Source organism: Meleagris gallopavo, chromosome 12 (assembly GCF_905368555.1).
Source record: "Meleagris gallopavo chromosome 12, MGAL_WU_HG_1.1, whole genome shotgun sequence".
NCBI classification, from domain to species: domain Eukaryota; kingdom Metazoa; phylum Chordata; class Aves; order Galliformes; family Phasianidae; genus Meleagris; species Meleagris gallopavo.
In genome coordinates this window covers 16,511,035-16,525,719 of record NC_139415.1, presented here as the reverse complement: position 1 = coordinate 16,525,719, position 14,685 = coordinate 16,511,035, and the positions used below count along the sequence as shown (strand labels likewise).

The 14,685-nt window shown below is 46.6% G+C and overlaps 2 protein-coding genes across 12 annotated transcripts in view; one reads left to right on the top strand and one right to left on the bottom strand.

Annotated features, from left to right (window-relative positions):
- Window positions 1-338: 338 nt before the first annotated feature.
- On the top strand, window positions 339-9,769 carry LYSMD4 (LysM domain containing 4). 3 transcript variants are annotated; one of them, XM_010717542.4, is made up of 4 exons: window positions 339-621; window positions 937-1,093; window positions 3,141-3,425; window positions 7,055-9,769. In XM_010717542.4, the coding sequence occupies exons 3-4, from the start codon at window positions 3,156-3,158 to the stop codon at window positions 7,697-7,699; spliced, it is 915 nt and encodes a 304-aa protein (XP_010715844.1). In that variant the 5' UTR covers window positions 339-621; window positions 937-1,093; window positions 3,141-3,155; the 3' UTR covers window positions 7,700-9,769. The 3 variants fall into 3 exon arrangements, with proteins under 3 accessions (XP_010715844.1, XP_085090525.1, XP_010715843.1); XM_085234399.1 differs by lacking the exons at window positions 339-621; window positions 937-1,093 and adding an exon at window positions 2,310-2,447; XM_010717541.4 differs by lacking the exons at window positions 339-621; window positions 937-1,093 and adding an exon at window positions 2,682-2,821.
- Window positions 9,770-10,264: 495 nt separating this feature from the next.
- MEF2A (myocyte enhancer factor 2A) overlaps window positions 10,265-14,685 on the bottom strand; it is a 76,980-nt gene continuing 72,559 nt past the window's right edge. For all 9 annotated transcript variants that reach the window (XM_085234383.1, XM_085234384.1, XM_085234386.1 and 6 more), the window contains one exon: window positions 10,265-14,241. In XM_085234383.1, coding sequence (XP_085090509.1) covers window positions 13,881-14,241 — 361 coding nt within the window. In that variant the 3' untranslated portion in view covers window positions 10,265-13,880. The remainder of the gene's footprint in view (window positions 14,242-14,685) is intronic.

Sequence of the window (14,685 nt, the reverse complement as noted above, 5' to 3'; positions counted from 1 at the left end):
CCTGGGTTTCTTCCCAGGAACATTCCTGTTCTTCACAATTTACCAGTTGCAGGAAAGGGGGTGGAGGAGCAGGATTTTACTAGTACTCAGGACTTTAAGAGTAAAGGAGAGGAAAGGGAACAAATCTTATGGTGTGTTCCCTAGCCAAATTCCTCTAGAAGGACAGAGTGTGGAGTATAGGTTCCAGGATTTGGCATAATCTCAAGAAAATACAAACTTCAAAATTAAAACCACTTTTAATTTGTCATTTGTTTTTATATAAAGAGTAAGTATCTGTTTTTTCTTAAGTAATTCAGTCTCTGCTATCACATAAACCAGGCAGCCAGAGCCAAATGGTGCTGCTCGCTGGAAGCCAAGCACAGAACTCTGAACAAGGACACATTATCTCCTCCAGGAGACGGCAGTGCTGTTTAGATCTGCGTTGTGGTTCACAAGATGAAAGTCTCAATCCTGAGTCACAGCATAGTTGCAAACTTAGTCGTCGTAGGTGGGACTAATCTGATGTCTGAGCTGGAGATGAGTGATGAATGCTTATTGTAATGCCTGCTGTGTTACAAAGAGGAAAAAAAACTTGCAAGGATGGACATGAGAGCTGTGATTCTTGCCTGGAAGAAGTCAGAGGTACGGTGTGCCCACAGCTTCACATGCTGACTCAGAGGGTTGACAAAATTTGCTTCTCCTTGCAGGTAATAGCAACCTTCTCTCTGGGGAGGACTACAAGCCACTGTGTCCACTGTGTGTGCCCCATGCTGCAGGGCTGGGTGTCACTTTGCAAGTGGGTGTACCCTTATGTAAGGAAGATGTAGGTCTTGTCTGGGTTCGGTTGCCCCTCAGTTGGGAATTCCCCTACAGACAAGGTGTGAAGCTTTTTGTAAGCCAGGTCTTGTGGCTGCTACTACACAACAGCATGAACGCAGGTTTTGTGCTTCTTTCCAGATGTGACCCCTAAACCATCACTTTGTTCCTTGTTTTCAACACAAGACCCCTCGAGGGCTGTGGTGGCAGGAGTGCTCGTGTGTGGAACTGCCTGGGGCTGAGTTTGGAACCTGCTGAGCTGGACATGCCCTGCAAACTGGAGAGATCATTCTAAGAGGTGAGGTGGAACCCAGTGCTACCAAACATGCACTTAGAGTAACTCCATAGCTCAGTTAACTATATTAAGTATATGCCTGATATTAATTTAATATATTAACATGTTGCTGAATGTAATTCAATCGAATGTTTACACAGTGCTCACGTAAGCTTAGTCACTCCAGACATGGGAGAGTATTATTTTGTTCTATTTGGCTCATACTTCTGAATTTAAAATAGATGGTAACTTTACTGAAATGCAATTCAGTGATACCAGAAGTATCACTGGATTTCTGTTGCCCCACAGTGCACTTCTGGAGTCTTTTCCATTTTATGCTCAACTGAACAGGAGTAACTGGTTGAAATTAAGAAGCAGATGCTAAAGACGTATTTCTTTAACTTGTGTTGTATGTTGTATCAGGGCTGTAGTTCAGTATTTGTTCCCACCTCCTCTTTTATTGATTACTCTTTATTCTACATTTTTCTTGTTAATAACCCATACGGCAGAGGAAATGGGTGAATGATTTCCCTCTGACTTGCTTTTATTAATCCCCAATCACGGCTCAGCTCACAGTTACGGTGATTTATGAATTGCAGCTTTCACCATTGCGAGTTCAGGGCAGTTGGAAACCACCGGGTGCCAACCTGAGCAGCTGCAGCCCAGCAGCCAGCCAGTGCTGGTGAGCCCATGTGCTGGGATGGGCGAAACGGCCCTCGGATGGGTGCGTTAAGGCAGCGATCGGAGCTGCTTTCAAGCTGTGCGCTCAGCCCCCGGCTTCCCAGCTGAAGGTAGCGGACTGTCACTGAGCGGTCTGAAATGCAAATAATAGATTTTATTGCGATTAAATAAGTTTTTAGTAGGCTGCTTAAAGGGAAACGAGATACAAGGAATGTGAGCGAAATGAGAACGCTCCTGAAGTCAGCCTGCATAGATGGGGACAAAGCAGAAGGGGTGAAGAGAACGGCAGTTCTGGATCTGGCAAGAGCTTAAAGCAATCACAGGAGAGGGGAGGAGGGAGCCCTGTTCCCGTTTATGATCTTTTTGGAAAGCCTGAACCGACATCTTCGTTGAGGTTGTTTTTTCTTTATCGGAATGTGATGAAGTCCGGCTTTTCCTGGGCAGGAGCTCGTGTCGGTGTGCAGGCGCCACGTGGGAGCTGCCGGCTCCGGCCGCCCACCCCGCGCGGCCCAACCATGGCGCTCCCGCGGCGCGGGCCCTTTAAGAGGCGCCTCACCCGGCGCGTTCCAGCGCCGACCTCTCAACCAACCTCTGTGCGCCGCCCTTTCCCGCTTCCCATTGGTCGAGTGGCGCTGAGATCCCGCCTCCCCGCGCCGCCAGCCAATGGAAGACGGAGTTGGGGGAGAGACGGAGTTAGGTTGGTGCTCGCGGCCGATGGCCGGCGGGGAGCGCGGGGCCGGGAGACGGGGCGGCGGTGCGGGCCGTCGGGATCGGGGCCGCGGATCCGGCGCCGAGAGCGGCGGGCCGTGACGGCGGGGCTCAGGTCGGGTCGAGGCCCCTCCGAACCGCTCCGCCCGCCCCGGCCGGGCCCGTTCCCCGGGAGGAGGCGGCAGGCCGCGCCGGGTGGACCGAGGGGCCGGGCGGAGCCGCGCGAGGATGCGGGCGGCGCCGCTCCGACCGCGAGCGCGGCCACAGCGCGGGGCTGAGCGCTGACGGAGGGGCGGCGGGCGGCTGCGGCCTCGTGGAGCGAAGCGCTTGGGCCGTTTCTTATCGGCGTCCCGCGGGTCGCAGGTACGCGTGGCCGGGGCTCGGAATGCGTGCGGTTTGCGCGTCTCCGTAACGCCGAGCGGTTCAGCGGGGACCTGAGGGCTCCTCTGGTAACGCCGCTCAGTCCTTAGCGTGCTCGGCTGGGGCTGGACGCGGTGCTCTCGGCCCCGTTGTTCTGTGGGGTCGTTGCCGTAGTAAAGATTCCTGCATCAAGTGGGTGGCTTTCTCGTATTTACTGTTAGGAAGTGTTAGCATTTGTGACGTGGAGCAAAGCCTTGTCCCGTGGCAGACCTTAAAAAGAGATGGCGTTATGAAAAATTGTTTGACGTCTGTTTTGTTCCAGGTGCTGCTATACAAGATGAGGCTGAACGAGAGCCGGACCAGACCCTTCCAGGCTCCCGTCTCCATCCACAGCTACCCGGGAGGGCAGGTGTACGTGTTCCCAAATGGCCGCTCTGACTCAGAGGAGTCGTCAGAGGAGGAGCTCAACGTCATGGAGCTGCGGCCCAGGGGCAGGGAGCGGCCGTGCAGCACTGCCCGGGGCAGAGCTGGGGACGTGGTGCTGCTGGAGAGAGAGATCACGGAGGACGACAGTCTGAACAAGCTTGCCCTGCAGTATGGTTGCAAAGTAAGAGCTATCTCTGTTTGCTTTTGTGTTCGTTACTTTTAGAGATCTGTTGTGCACGCAGCGTACTTCCCAGAGTTGTGTGTAGGCTCCTTGCTGTCTGACAGCGTTTGCCCCGTGTATTTCGTGAATGGTCAACAGCTGGGAGAAAGTGAGCTGGAGGAAGGTAAAAAAGAGCTGTTGAGCTAACAGCCATGGAAGATGTCATCCCGTGTGGCCTGGCTTACTGGTTAGTTTCTATGACATCAGCAAAGTCATGATTTGTACTTATTTATTTGAAGGCATAAAGTTGAAGCTGGGCACAGAAGTGAGGGTGAGAGCACTGCCCTCTCCGGGGTTACAGGTTTGAAATGAATTGAACAGCGTTAAGAAATGCTACTTTGGTGGGGCCTGAGCCAGATTTCCCTTTTTGTTTCCTTTTTTTTTTTTTTTTTTTTTTTTTTTTTTTTTTTGAAATTTCCATATTGCTGGAGAATGCTGGTTCTGAGATGGACCTAGAATAGGGGAGGTACCACGTGTGGGTCATAGAGCTGCTGTGCGGGGTCTTCGATGGCTCCTGCAGTACACAGAGGTGCATGTGGCTCAGCCAGCTGCAGGCAGAGAACAGCACACACACAAAGACTGTCTCTGGAGTTGGAACATACTGAAAAACACACGTTCTGGGTTTGATGTGGAGAAAAAACGGTGACAGTTTTAATGACTTGATGAGAACGTTAGGAATATCCCATTGCTTAGTAGTTACAGCTTTATTTTTCAAGCCTCCTTTACCTACAAGCTCCTTTATCTACAAGCTAGGCTGTGATTAAGAAGTTGCATAATGCAAGCATTTGGACAGTGGCCTGGTTGGTGAACTGTTGCAACATTATTGCACTGTCTTGCTTAATAACACAGCTTTAAGGTACAGCTGAAGCAACAGGGCTTAGAGAAACTGAGGCAATCCCTCCCCTCCCATTCCCTTAGAAACAAAAACAAAGGCCCTTCTAGGTTCTGCTGAAGATGGTGCTTGTGAAGGAAAGATCCTGGTAGGGCTTAAAGAGGCTTTGATTGCAAGCAGTAGAGCCACGGCTGATGATGTTGTAGCAGCCCTGTACTCTTCTTCAGCAGATAACAGTCACAACTGTTGCCACTTGTGCCAAATCTTAGCAGTTCACTGAACTCAAAGGAAGATTACCAACAACAGTTGGTTCTCATTAAGAGAAAACTTGAGTGAGGCTCCTGTGGTGTAAGTGAGGAGGACTCTGGCAGTCAGCACGCTCCTCTGGCAGCCAAACGCCCTGCCTCCCTCCCTTCAGAAAGTACACTTCTGAATTGTTCCCATTAAATTGAAGAGAGATGGAAATCCTTATGACTGGGGAGCTGTGTATTTGTTTACAGGCTGCCACTGTCAATATTGATGTCGTTTGTAGGGTTTGCACAGTTAAGCAGCTCTTGAAAGACTACTGGGATGTCAGCAAAGGTTTTTAGCTGTATAAAATGTGACTGGGTTTAAAAATTCCAGGATGAGCTTTCCTTGAAATTTCCTTGCAATTCCAAAGAGTTTTTCATTGTTTTGAGAGTCATCAAGGCCTGCTTGGGGTGGGGGAATTGAGACAGTGCAAGAAATTTTTGTTTGTGCAACAGGTAACTTGGCAGAGATGCAGAGCACGACAAACTTCTCATTTTTACTCTTGACCATGTATAGTCTGGGCCTGCTTTTGGCATAGTTTTCAGCTGGGACAAGAGGAACTCACTGCAGCCAAAAATGAGTACAAATAATAAGCCTAAATGGCTTGCTCAGCCTAGTGCTGTGCATTTTTCCCATCAACTTTGTTGTTTTTGTGTGAGCGTTGCTCTACTTTCTGTTTCTAGAGCTTTAGCACAGCATTGCAGTTTGATTGCAGACACTGCAGGGGATGTTTACTGTCCCAGTAATCTGTTTTCATTGGAAGAAAACAGAAAATTGAGGCACAGCTTCAGTTAGAAGGGCTTAGTGTCAGATTGTTATTTCATAACAAAGTAATTTTAGAGAGTTTAATTCCTGATGTTTTGCTGAGGAGTCTGATCCAGCAGCTGAGGATTCCCTTAGCTTCAGGGGCAGCAGATTAGGATCTGCATTAAACACCCCATTTTCAGATGTCTCAGGCTGTGCAGAGTACACACGACGTTCAGGCATCCATCTCCCCTCTCCGTTTCAGTGCAGTCCTGCACCTCAGCTGTGACATAGCAGATCTGCCTGTGGAACCAAAGCTCCCTGACAGCGTGGGCTGAAGGGAGAAGAACTGTGCAGCTGTGCAGGCAGAGCCCTGCAGGGCAGGGAGCCCTTTCCCCCTGGCTGAGGTGGTCCCTGGGGCTGCCCTGCAGGCAGCCATTCTGCAGCCACCAAGGAGAGGGTCGTGTTCCTGTAGCAGCTGTTTGGGAGCTGCCATAGGGCTGCCTTCTGCTTACCTGTGTGTTGTCTTCTATAAGGGCAGATCTTTGCTGTGAGCTGTCAAGTGATGTTGGAGCTGATGACACTCATTGCAGGAAGAAAAGCACTTACTTTCTTGGTTTTAATCCTCCTCATGGTTTTACTAGTTTCACTGGTAGCCTGACATTTGAGTGTGAAGTGAATGGCCATCATGCAGTAATTTACTAAACTTCTAAAAGAGCAAATCAGACTTTCTGTGCGTGGTACGTCGGAGGTGTTGGGTCTCTTTGAGTCAGGGTCCTGCTGTTCCCTCTGCTTTGCTTCCTTCAGCCTTTCTTTCAAGATTCTTTCATGTCTACTTGGCTGCCTTGGTGTGCTGCTTGCAGTGGGGCCTGTTTGTTATCTGACAGAGGTTTTAGGGGGTTATCTGTGTACACTGTATTAAGCTGCCTTCTCTTTACTTAACATTAAATAAGGAAATGCTGCCTTACTGCTGACTTTGCTTTTTGATACCAGCAGTCCTTGTTGACTTATGCTGTATGTATGGTGTGTACTTTCTTGCTCTTCTTATTGCTGTTTGCATGACTGAGCTGGGTGCAAACACCAGGCACAGGTGTGGACCCCTGGCTGATGATCTGTTGGCACACACCAACATCCAGAGCTGCTCACAGGTGGACATTATTGCCTTAAATGTTTATCACCAGAGACTTGTACCAGCTGTGGAGAAGTGAGCTGCATGGAGCAGTTATGCAGGGGAGAGGCTCAACAGTGTGAGAGGTGCCTGCTGCTCTCTCCCAGCCTGTAGAGCTGCAGTGAGCTCCAAAGATGCTGTTACTGCTTACCTCTTGCTCATACTGCAATTTTCCCATCACCTTCAGCGCTTGTTTGCTGTTCAAGGCATAACTGTTTTTAAAAGGTTTGCTCTAAAGAGTCCTCTTGCTATAATTTGGATTTAAAAAATAAGTGAGAGAAAGGTAATGAAAGCAAAGAGAGGGGAAAAACTTGGTAAGAAAAGCACAGCTTATAAGAGGTGTGAAAGCACTGTGGGGGTCCATGTGATGGGGGTCTATGTGATGGGAGTAACAGGAGCATGTCTACAACTACTGCAAATCTCTGAAGAACAGTGAACTGCTTGCAGAGCTTGTTTTTATTTTCAGGCTTGTTTGGTAGCCACTTCTTGCTTCAACACTAGTAAAAGGTTGGGTCGTTTTGAACTAATACGTGATGTCTTTTTTGGATCTCGTAGGTTGCAGACATCAAACGCGTCAACAACTTTATCAGGGAGCAGGACCTGTACGCTTTGAAGTCCATCAAGATCCCTGTGAAGACCCACGGGCTGCTGACAGAGAGCAGCAAGGAGCTGAGGCCGCTCCCAGCTGCGCGCTCCCAGGGCGGCGCGGTGCTGGTGGAGGTGCCGGAGCCTGGCGCTGGTGGCAGCGGCTCTGCTGAGAGCGGGCAGCTCGTGGACTACTTCAAAGGCATCGACAAGAGCATCCAGGACGCCGTGCAGGCGGAGGCGCGGCTGAATGCTGAGTACTGCGTGGAGGCACCGGAGAGGCCGCTGGCAGAGCCGGGGAAGCGGGAGAGCAGTAATGGAGCAGACTGTGGAATCCAGTGGTGGAATGCAGTTTTTATTATGCTCTTGGTAGGAATTGTCTTGCCAGTATTTTATATCATCTATTTTAAAACGCAAGAGAATGGCCCGGCGGCCCACACCTCCAACACAACAGCAACCTCAAATATTTCGACAGATGGATGGGAAGGGAAATTACTGCAAGGCTCAGTTGTAGAAAAAAATGCTAGGGGGGAGATACAGCCAAATACAGCCTCACCTCCCAGCACTGACGCCCATAAGATGGTGACTCTGACTCGAGTGCACTCGGGGGGATAATGCTACAGATATTTTTATTTTTTTAAACTAGTCAATGTAGTTCTGAGCTTGACCGAACTGGAGATGTGATTTTATGGAAGAATAAGGATGCTCTGTTGCTTGTGAAGACCAGCAGGCAACTGGCTTAACGTTTGTGAACTCTGATGAGGGAAAGTATTTTGAAGCAGTTTGCTCTTCTTGCTTGCTTCAGGTATTTCTTAAGAGTGGTTTTGTCTAAGAAGCTGAACCCTTTACTTCTGTGATAGAGTGCAGTACTGGTGTGATTGGAAAGCTGCGGGCTGTTTGGTTTTTTAAGAAATCACGTTTTGCTTAGAGTAGAGGTGAGGACTCATCTTTTTCAATGAATTGTCATTTTTCTGTCTTGCAGAGCGTGGCAGCCCTTGGCAGGCCTAACCCAAAAAGCAGTGGCTTTTAGTTGGTTGGCTGAGGTGTGGCACAGCACAGGGACACCAGCAGCACCTCACCACTACATCTTGTGCACGATGGTTAAGCTGTGGGTGGTTTGAGACCTGCAGTGGGGTGGGTGAGGCCAGAGCTTTTCTCCTGGTGGAAGTCCTTCAGAGACTTCCTGCCAATGTCCGTGCAGGCAGAGAGTCCAGAGAGACTCATTGAGAGTCCTTGTTCTTGTTAGGGTTTTGTCAGTGCCACAGCGGGCTGGCAGCAGATGTCCACAGTATTGGCAGGAGATTGTGAGAAAAGAGTTAGGCTTGTGGGATGGTGTGCTCTTCTCAAGGGTTTATTTGGTGTGGGGAAGTCTAGCTGTTACCTGCTTTTGGTTTAAATCCATAGTGGTGCTTCTCAGATGTCACATCGCAGTCGTGGACTTGAGTTTCCTTGTTTGTACTCTTCAAATGAGAGTGCTGCTGAGTTCACCTACAAAGACCAGCAAAGAAGCCCAACATTGTGTCAGGTAGTCACAGAAAGACTTATCAAATGCTTTATAGATGGGGACTAGGAAGCTGCTGTATGCTGAACAGTCCTGTCCACTCTGAGTAGATAGGGGGGATGGATGGAGGTTTGTGTGGCTGAGCTGTATGTAAGCCTGATATGTGTGCTGTGTCAGTGAACACTACATGCTGAAAGTGAGGAGCAGCGAGGCTTTGGGAGAGAGTTTTGCTGCAGAGAATTGTCCTCAGAACTTTTTATTCAACAAATTCAGGGACTGCAGACAGAGGGAAGCTCTCCTAGAGCTAAATGCTGAGGTATTCTGTAGCACAGTTGCATGAAATCCCCAGGGAGGGGATCTGGGCTGTAACCCAGCAGCAGCCAGCTGGTTGTCAGCTCATGGGGAGCCTTGGGGCTGTTTGCACAGAGCTGAGCTCCTGCAGGGGAGGCAGAGCTGGTGAACAGGCACACAGAGTGGCAGTTTGTCTTTGCCCCGCACTGCAGCCTTCCCACCATTTGCTGTGTTCCCAGCAAGCTCAAGAAGATGCCTGCAGGAAAAAAAAGCACAGAATCCATTTGTGGCAAGCTGTGGAGGTAGACCTGAGCTGCTGAAGCAGTGCTTGCCTGCTGCAGGCCTTGCAGCAGAGGGCACTGCTGCCTGGGAGCTGTGGAGGGTTGGTCACAGCAAGGGCAGCATTTTTAGGGACTCTGGCTGCATTTTGGGCTGTGATGCCGAACCTAACATCTGTGCATGAACCACATGCAAGTTGGTTTGGGTTTTGTTGGTGGTTTTTCGTGCTTGTTTTTTTGTTTGTTTTCAAAGCCTTTCTTTTGCTGCCTAGAACTAAGCAGAAGTGAAGAATGTGGGTGAGGGGAGCGGCCTTATGGCGTCTTCTGCATAGCACAAAAGGTGTGGGGGGGGAAAAAAGCATTACACTAAGCAGAGCCCTGTGGTGTTACACCTGTACCCTGGGGCTCCTGCAGCCTTAAAAAGGGCTCAGGGAAGCCTGGGCAAACCGAAGTTGTGAATGAGGAACCTAAAGTATCTTGTAATGGGAAAAAAAGGCTCGTATTTTCTTCTGTGAAGGAAAAGTATCCTTTGTGGTTGGGAAGAGGGGAATCACTACATTTTTTTAAATCAAGTGAAGTGAAATAAAAGCACAAGGGGCACTTACCCACCCCAGACTGCGTGTTGGGTGTTTTTCAGTTTGTTGTCTGTGTGGTGGATAAGCTTTGCTTAGGAAGATGTGTTTTGCAGGAGTAATGCGGAGCGCTACAAAATGTAAGCATTCCCAACATGTTGTGCTGTCACGTTCGTTTTGTGCCAAAGCATTTGTTTTGCAGAGGTCAGGCAGCAGCGCTGCAACTCCTGCTGCTCACAGCACACAGAGCAGCGCCTGGGGTGATGCTGCTGAGGGGCCGTGGGACATGGAGCACAGCAGCGCTGCAGCAGCAGCAGGGAGCGCCAACGGAGAGGGGCAGGAGGCCGTAAGTACGTCCTTGCCTTCTGCTGTTCTTCTCTGTGTTTTATAATCTTAGAGCGCTTCTGTTAAATGAACTGTGGGTACAGCTTGAAAATGGTACTTCAGGACCAAACCTGATGAGGGTTTTGGGTACTGCAGGGGGGCAGGAGGGCACAGAGTGGACAGATGTGCTCTGCAAATACGACAGAGGCTGGAGTACACAGTAAAAGCCAGTATCTTTACTTTAGTGAATGCAGGATACAAATATTTTACAACAACCTCTAGCATTTTTCTTAACCATTTGATAAAAAGTTCACTAGAATATTTATTGTATATTGAAGAAAAAACAACACATTCAGGGAAAAAATTGAGATTAACTTATTTTTTTCTTAAAAGATTCGTCTCAAGGATGGCAACAAAGTCCAGCTTGTGCCGCCAAACGGCTTATCATCATTAAACCGTGAACAGCTTCTTTGTGAACTGTTGACTACAAACATTTACCAAATACATAAATCTCTTTTAAAAAAGCCATTTTAAATATAGCAAAGCAGTGTTCTCTTGCACAGCAAAGTGAAGAAAGTTCCTACTAAGATTTAAACGTTTACATTGAAGTCTTTCTTTCACATTCTAATTTAACTTCTTCCCATGATGGATTGTTAGGAGTTGTTATGTTCCTTATTTACTATGTATTTCTTGTGCGCACAGCAATTCGCAAGGTTCGGATGCTTTAGTGTCCTTGGAGTGAAAGGAAAGGCTGAAGCATTGTTCTGACAAATCCCTGACCGGGGATTCTCAAATACATGTGAATTTTTAAATACTAAAGTGAGAGCTCAGAGATGGAGAGGTGATTTGTCACAATAGAAGATAAGATAGAAATCTGAAGTCACTCAGGCTTCAATGGGTTCAAACTAGGATTGGATTCACTTGAAACTTCAATATATTTACTCAGTTAAAAAAAGTATTTTTCACCTGTTGAAATATCTGTGCTATGTCTTTTTCTCATTATAAAACATTTTTACAGTTCCTAAAAAAGTATGTTCCAAAGTTAGTTACCTGTTATTAAAAATCAGGCTTCCCATTTCTTCAGTGGTGTGAGGTTCTCCCGCTAGGAGAGAACGCGGCCAAAGTCTCCTGCTGAGTCTGTGGGAGGGGATGGGGCACAGGGCAACACCAGAACAGTCCCGTGAGCAGTTCCTAAGAACTTACGTGTTGGTTTTTTAATTCATAGGTGCAAATTCAATACAAACTCTAACCCTTATGTAGCTTTTTCTTTAAGAAAACAGTAATAGTACTGTTTACAAACCTGCATAGAAATAAAGACTATTGAGATACAGTCAGCAAAGCCATCTCGTAAGGCACACAAGAAAATAGACAGTAAATGTGAATGCAGAACTCCCACTCAGATGTACAGCAAAGTTCATATATGTGCATAAATAATGAAAAAAAACCACATAACTTTTCCAAGCATTAAAGGGTCTCGGCAGTGGTAAGTGAATTCAGTCACCTGGGAAATAAATGAGCTGCTGTGAGAAAAGTTTCCCTTTCCTCCAGGCTCCTGCAGGCTCCTGCACCTGGGAACTGCAGAACATCACAGCTCAGCCATGGAGCGACCAAGACTGCAAGTGGTCAGGAGTCACCATGACAGCAGCAGAGCCACAGGCACCAGCCTGGTTCTCCAGTCACCTGTCATGAAGGTACTGGAGCTACCCCCATTGGATCACATTGGATTTTTGTTTCTCACACTCCTTAGTAAAAATATCAATTACTTTTTTTAAATCTGGCAAAATTATTTTAGAAATATCAGGGATTACTTATAGGGCTTTCAGTAACAAAATAGCACTGTTGTCTTTTTTTTTTTCCCCCAGAACTACCAGCAGTAATTCATTAAGAATTCATTAAGGTCTACTTAATTTGGTTCCCAGCATAAAAGAACATGCAGGGAGGCGATCTGCATGGAGCCAGGAGTGGGAATGAGATGCCTACAAAGCAGGAATGCTCCATGGAGCAGTGCTGGTTCCCCTGCAGGTGGGTGCTCCCAGCTCCTGCAGTTCACTGCTGCTCAGGTACAGCCCTTCCCAGGAGCTGCTGCTGCCCTTCCCCTTCCCACAGCTCCATGCAGACAAGCCTTGGCCCTGCTCAGCCTCAGGGAAGCAGCAAAGAGGCTCTGTATGTTTCCTTCTGAAGCTGCAGCTTTATCCCAAACCACTTACCACTTCAGAAACCCTTTGTGCTCATCTGATATGTGTTATTTCCCTATCAGGAGAAATCAGGTCAAGCTTTTTCCACTGTTTTTTGTTTTTCTTCCTCCTCAGAAGAGGCAGTTTTAAAACGATGCCTTAAGATGTGTTGTAGCAGATTTTTTTATATTTATGCAGGATGAACTTAACGCCGGATTTTTTTTTTTGCCACTTTGCTATTTATATACATATATATAAAATGTATAATGAAGCTTAACCATACAGCACAGAGATTACAATTTAACGGCACACATTCACCACCAGTGAGGGGGACAAACCCCTTTATACACCCTCTGAAAAATCTGGATAATAATATTAATAATAATTAAAATCCAAAGAAAGTACAGTATATTTAACAAAATAGTAAATATTAAACAGTGAATACTCTACTTAATAAGGACCTCGCCTTTCTCAAGTCGGCGTCAATCCACAAAAATATACTTTTTAATCTGGTGAACGTACAATACATAGGTACTTACACCAAAGGTGATAATATATTTAAGATGCTATATACACAAAGAGTTTGGCTCAAATTTAAATTTACATATAAGTGTTCATGGCTTATTTTTCCCCCAAGGTTCCGCCTGCAAGTTTTTCCTTTTCATCTTTGAAAGCAAAAACTAGAAAGTCAAAATAAGATAAAACTATACTCTACAAAAAAGCTACAACATACAGCTTTGGCTTATATAAATAATTCATAGCAGAATGTGTTCAAAAGTACTGTATATAACTTTATATATAGTCTTCAATTCATTAGGGTATTGTTTTCTTTAATATAAAATATACATGAGCTAAAATCCGTTTCTATATTTTTCAAAGGTATGAACGTAAAAACAAATTTGTCAAACATATTCCAATTATAACTTAATATATTAATTTTATTTTGTTAATGTTCTATTTTCTAGGCTAATATTTTCGGAATATTTCATGCGAGTTCTCTATGTCTCTCTCTCACTTGTTAAAAAAATCACTTCTTTGACCCAATACACTTTTTTTTTTTTGCACGTGCAAAACAGGTTTTTGTTTTTTTATTTTCTCTAGCATCAGCCCTTCTCCATGCACCCTCTGCAATAGAGACCCATGCCAGGTGGGGTAATATAAAGGTCATTTTATGTACAGTATTGCTTTCTTCTTCCTGCTTTTCTACTGCTCTGCTGCTACAAAGCATTATTTCTTAACTACAAGTAACCATACAGCTTTAATAAAACACACAGGGACGTTACTACAGGCGAGCCCTCTTGGTTTCTGCAATCTAGTGTGGTAGGATTATAATACGGGTACAATGTTTCTTTGCAAAACAGGTTATATTATTAAAACAACAAGTCCAGGTAAGTGCCAGACTAGATCAATACCTACAGGATTGTTCTGTTACGTTTTACCATGGGACATCTGCAGCTATACAAGAAGTTTGTAATAAGTGCCTGATGATTCTGTGTATGCTACACACACTAGCACATATATATGCATGTGAAGATATATATATGCACGTATGTATATACATATAAATATACTTATTTCATGTCCTTATTTATAAATTTAGATATGTCAGGACAGTTCATTTTCAGAACACAAAACTGAAGAGGCAACACTGCGAGTTTATGTCACCCACGTGTCCATCCTCATTCGTTTTACTGACGGACTCTCTCTATCTTCTGAATTTGGCGGCCTTCCCAGCACCACAGGAGAGTGGAAGTCACTCCGAGGGTCCTCCCGGTCGCTGCCATCGTAGGAGCTGCTGGAGCTGCTGAGGCTGTCGACAGGAGAGCGGCCCAACTCCTGGCGCTGCGGTGGCTGCTGCGGGGGCTGCGGGGGCTGCGGCTGCTGCGGGGGCTGCTGCTGCGGGAACCCAGAGGGAGTCACGCGGTCCCGGGGAGGTGAAATCGGTTCCGATTTGATGTTGATGTTTTGGTTGGTGTTAATGGATAAATTTGAACCCTGAGATATCTGGCTGCCAGTACTGGGAAAAAGAAAACCGAAAGGAAGAAATAAGAAAACGTGAGAATGGAAAAGAAAGTGACAGTTCATGCATCCGCTGGACGGTGCTGCCGTGTGGTTCGACATCCTTGAGATAAGCACGTAAATAAATGCCACTTCCTAACGTGAAAGAAAGCATCAATTAAAGATCTCAGGTACTTCTATGGAGTTAAAACACAAACAGCAATAGTTAGCCATTCCAAACACTGAAGTTAATCGTGTTGGTGACTTCAGCGAGGAGGCGGGCCTGCAGGGATACAGCACATCAGCTTCAGGACTGAGCGAAGGGCCACAGAGGATACATACAGTACAACATGGGCACAGAACTGCAGCCAGCAGGCCAACTGGAAAAGCAACGTACACATTGGGGGCAGAAAAAAAAGCAAAGTGTTTTCTGTTATATATTTCCCAGTGCAGATTATTCACC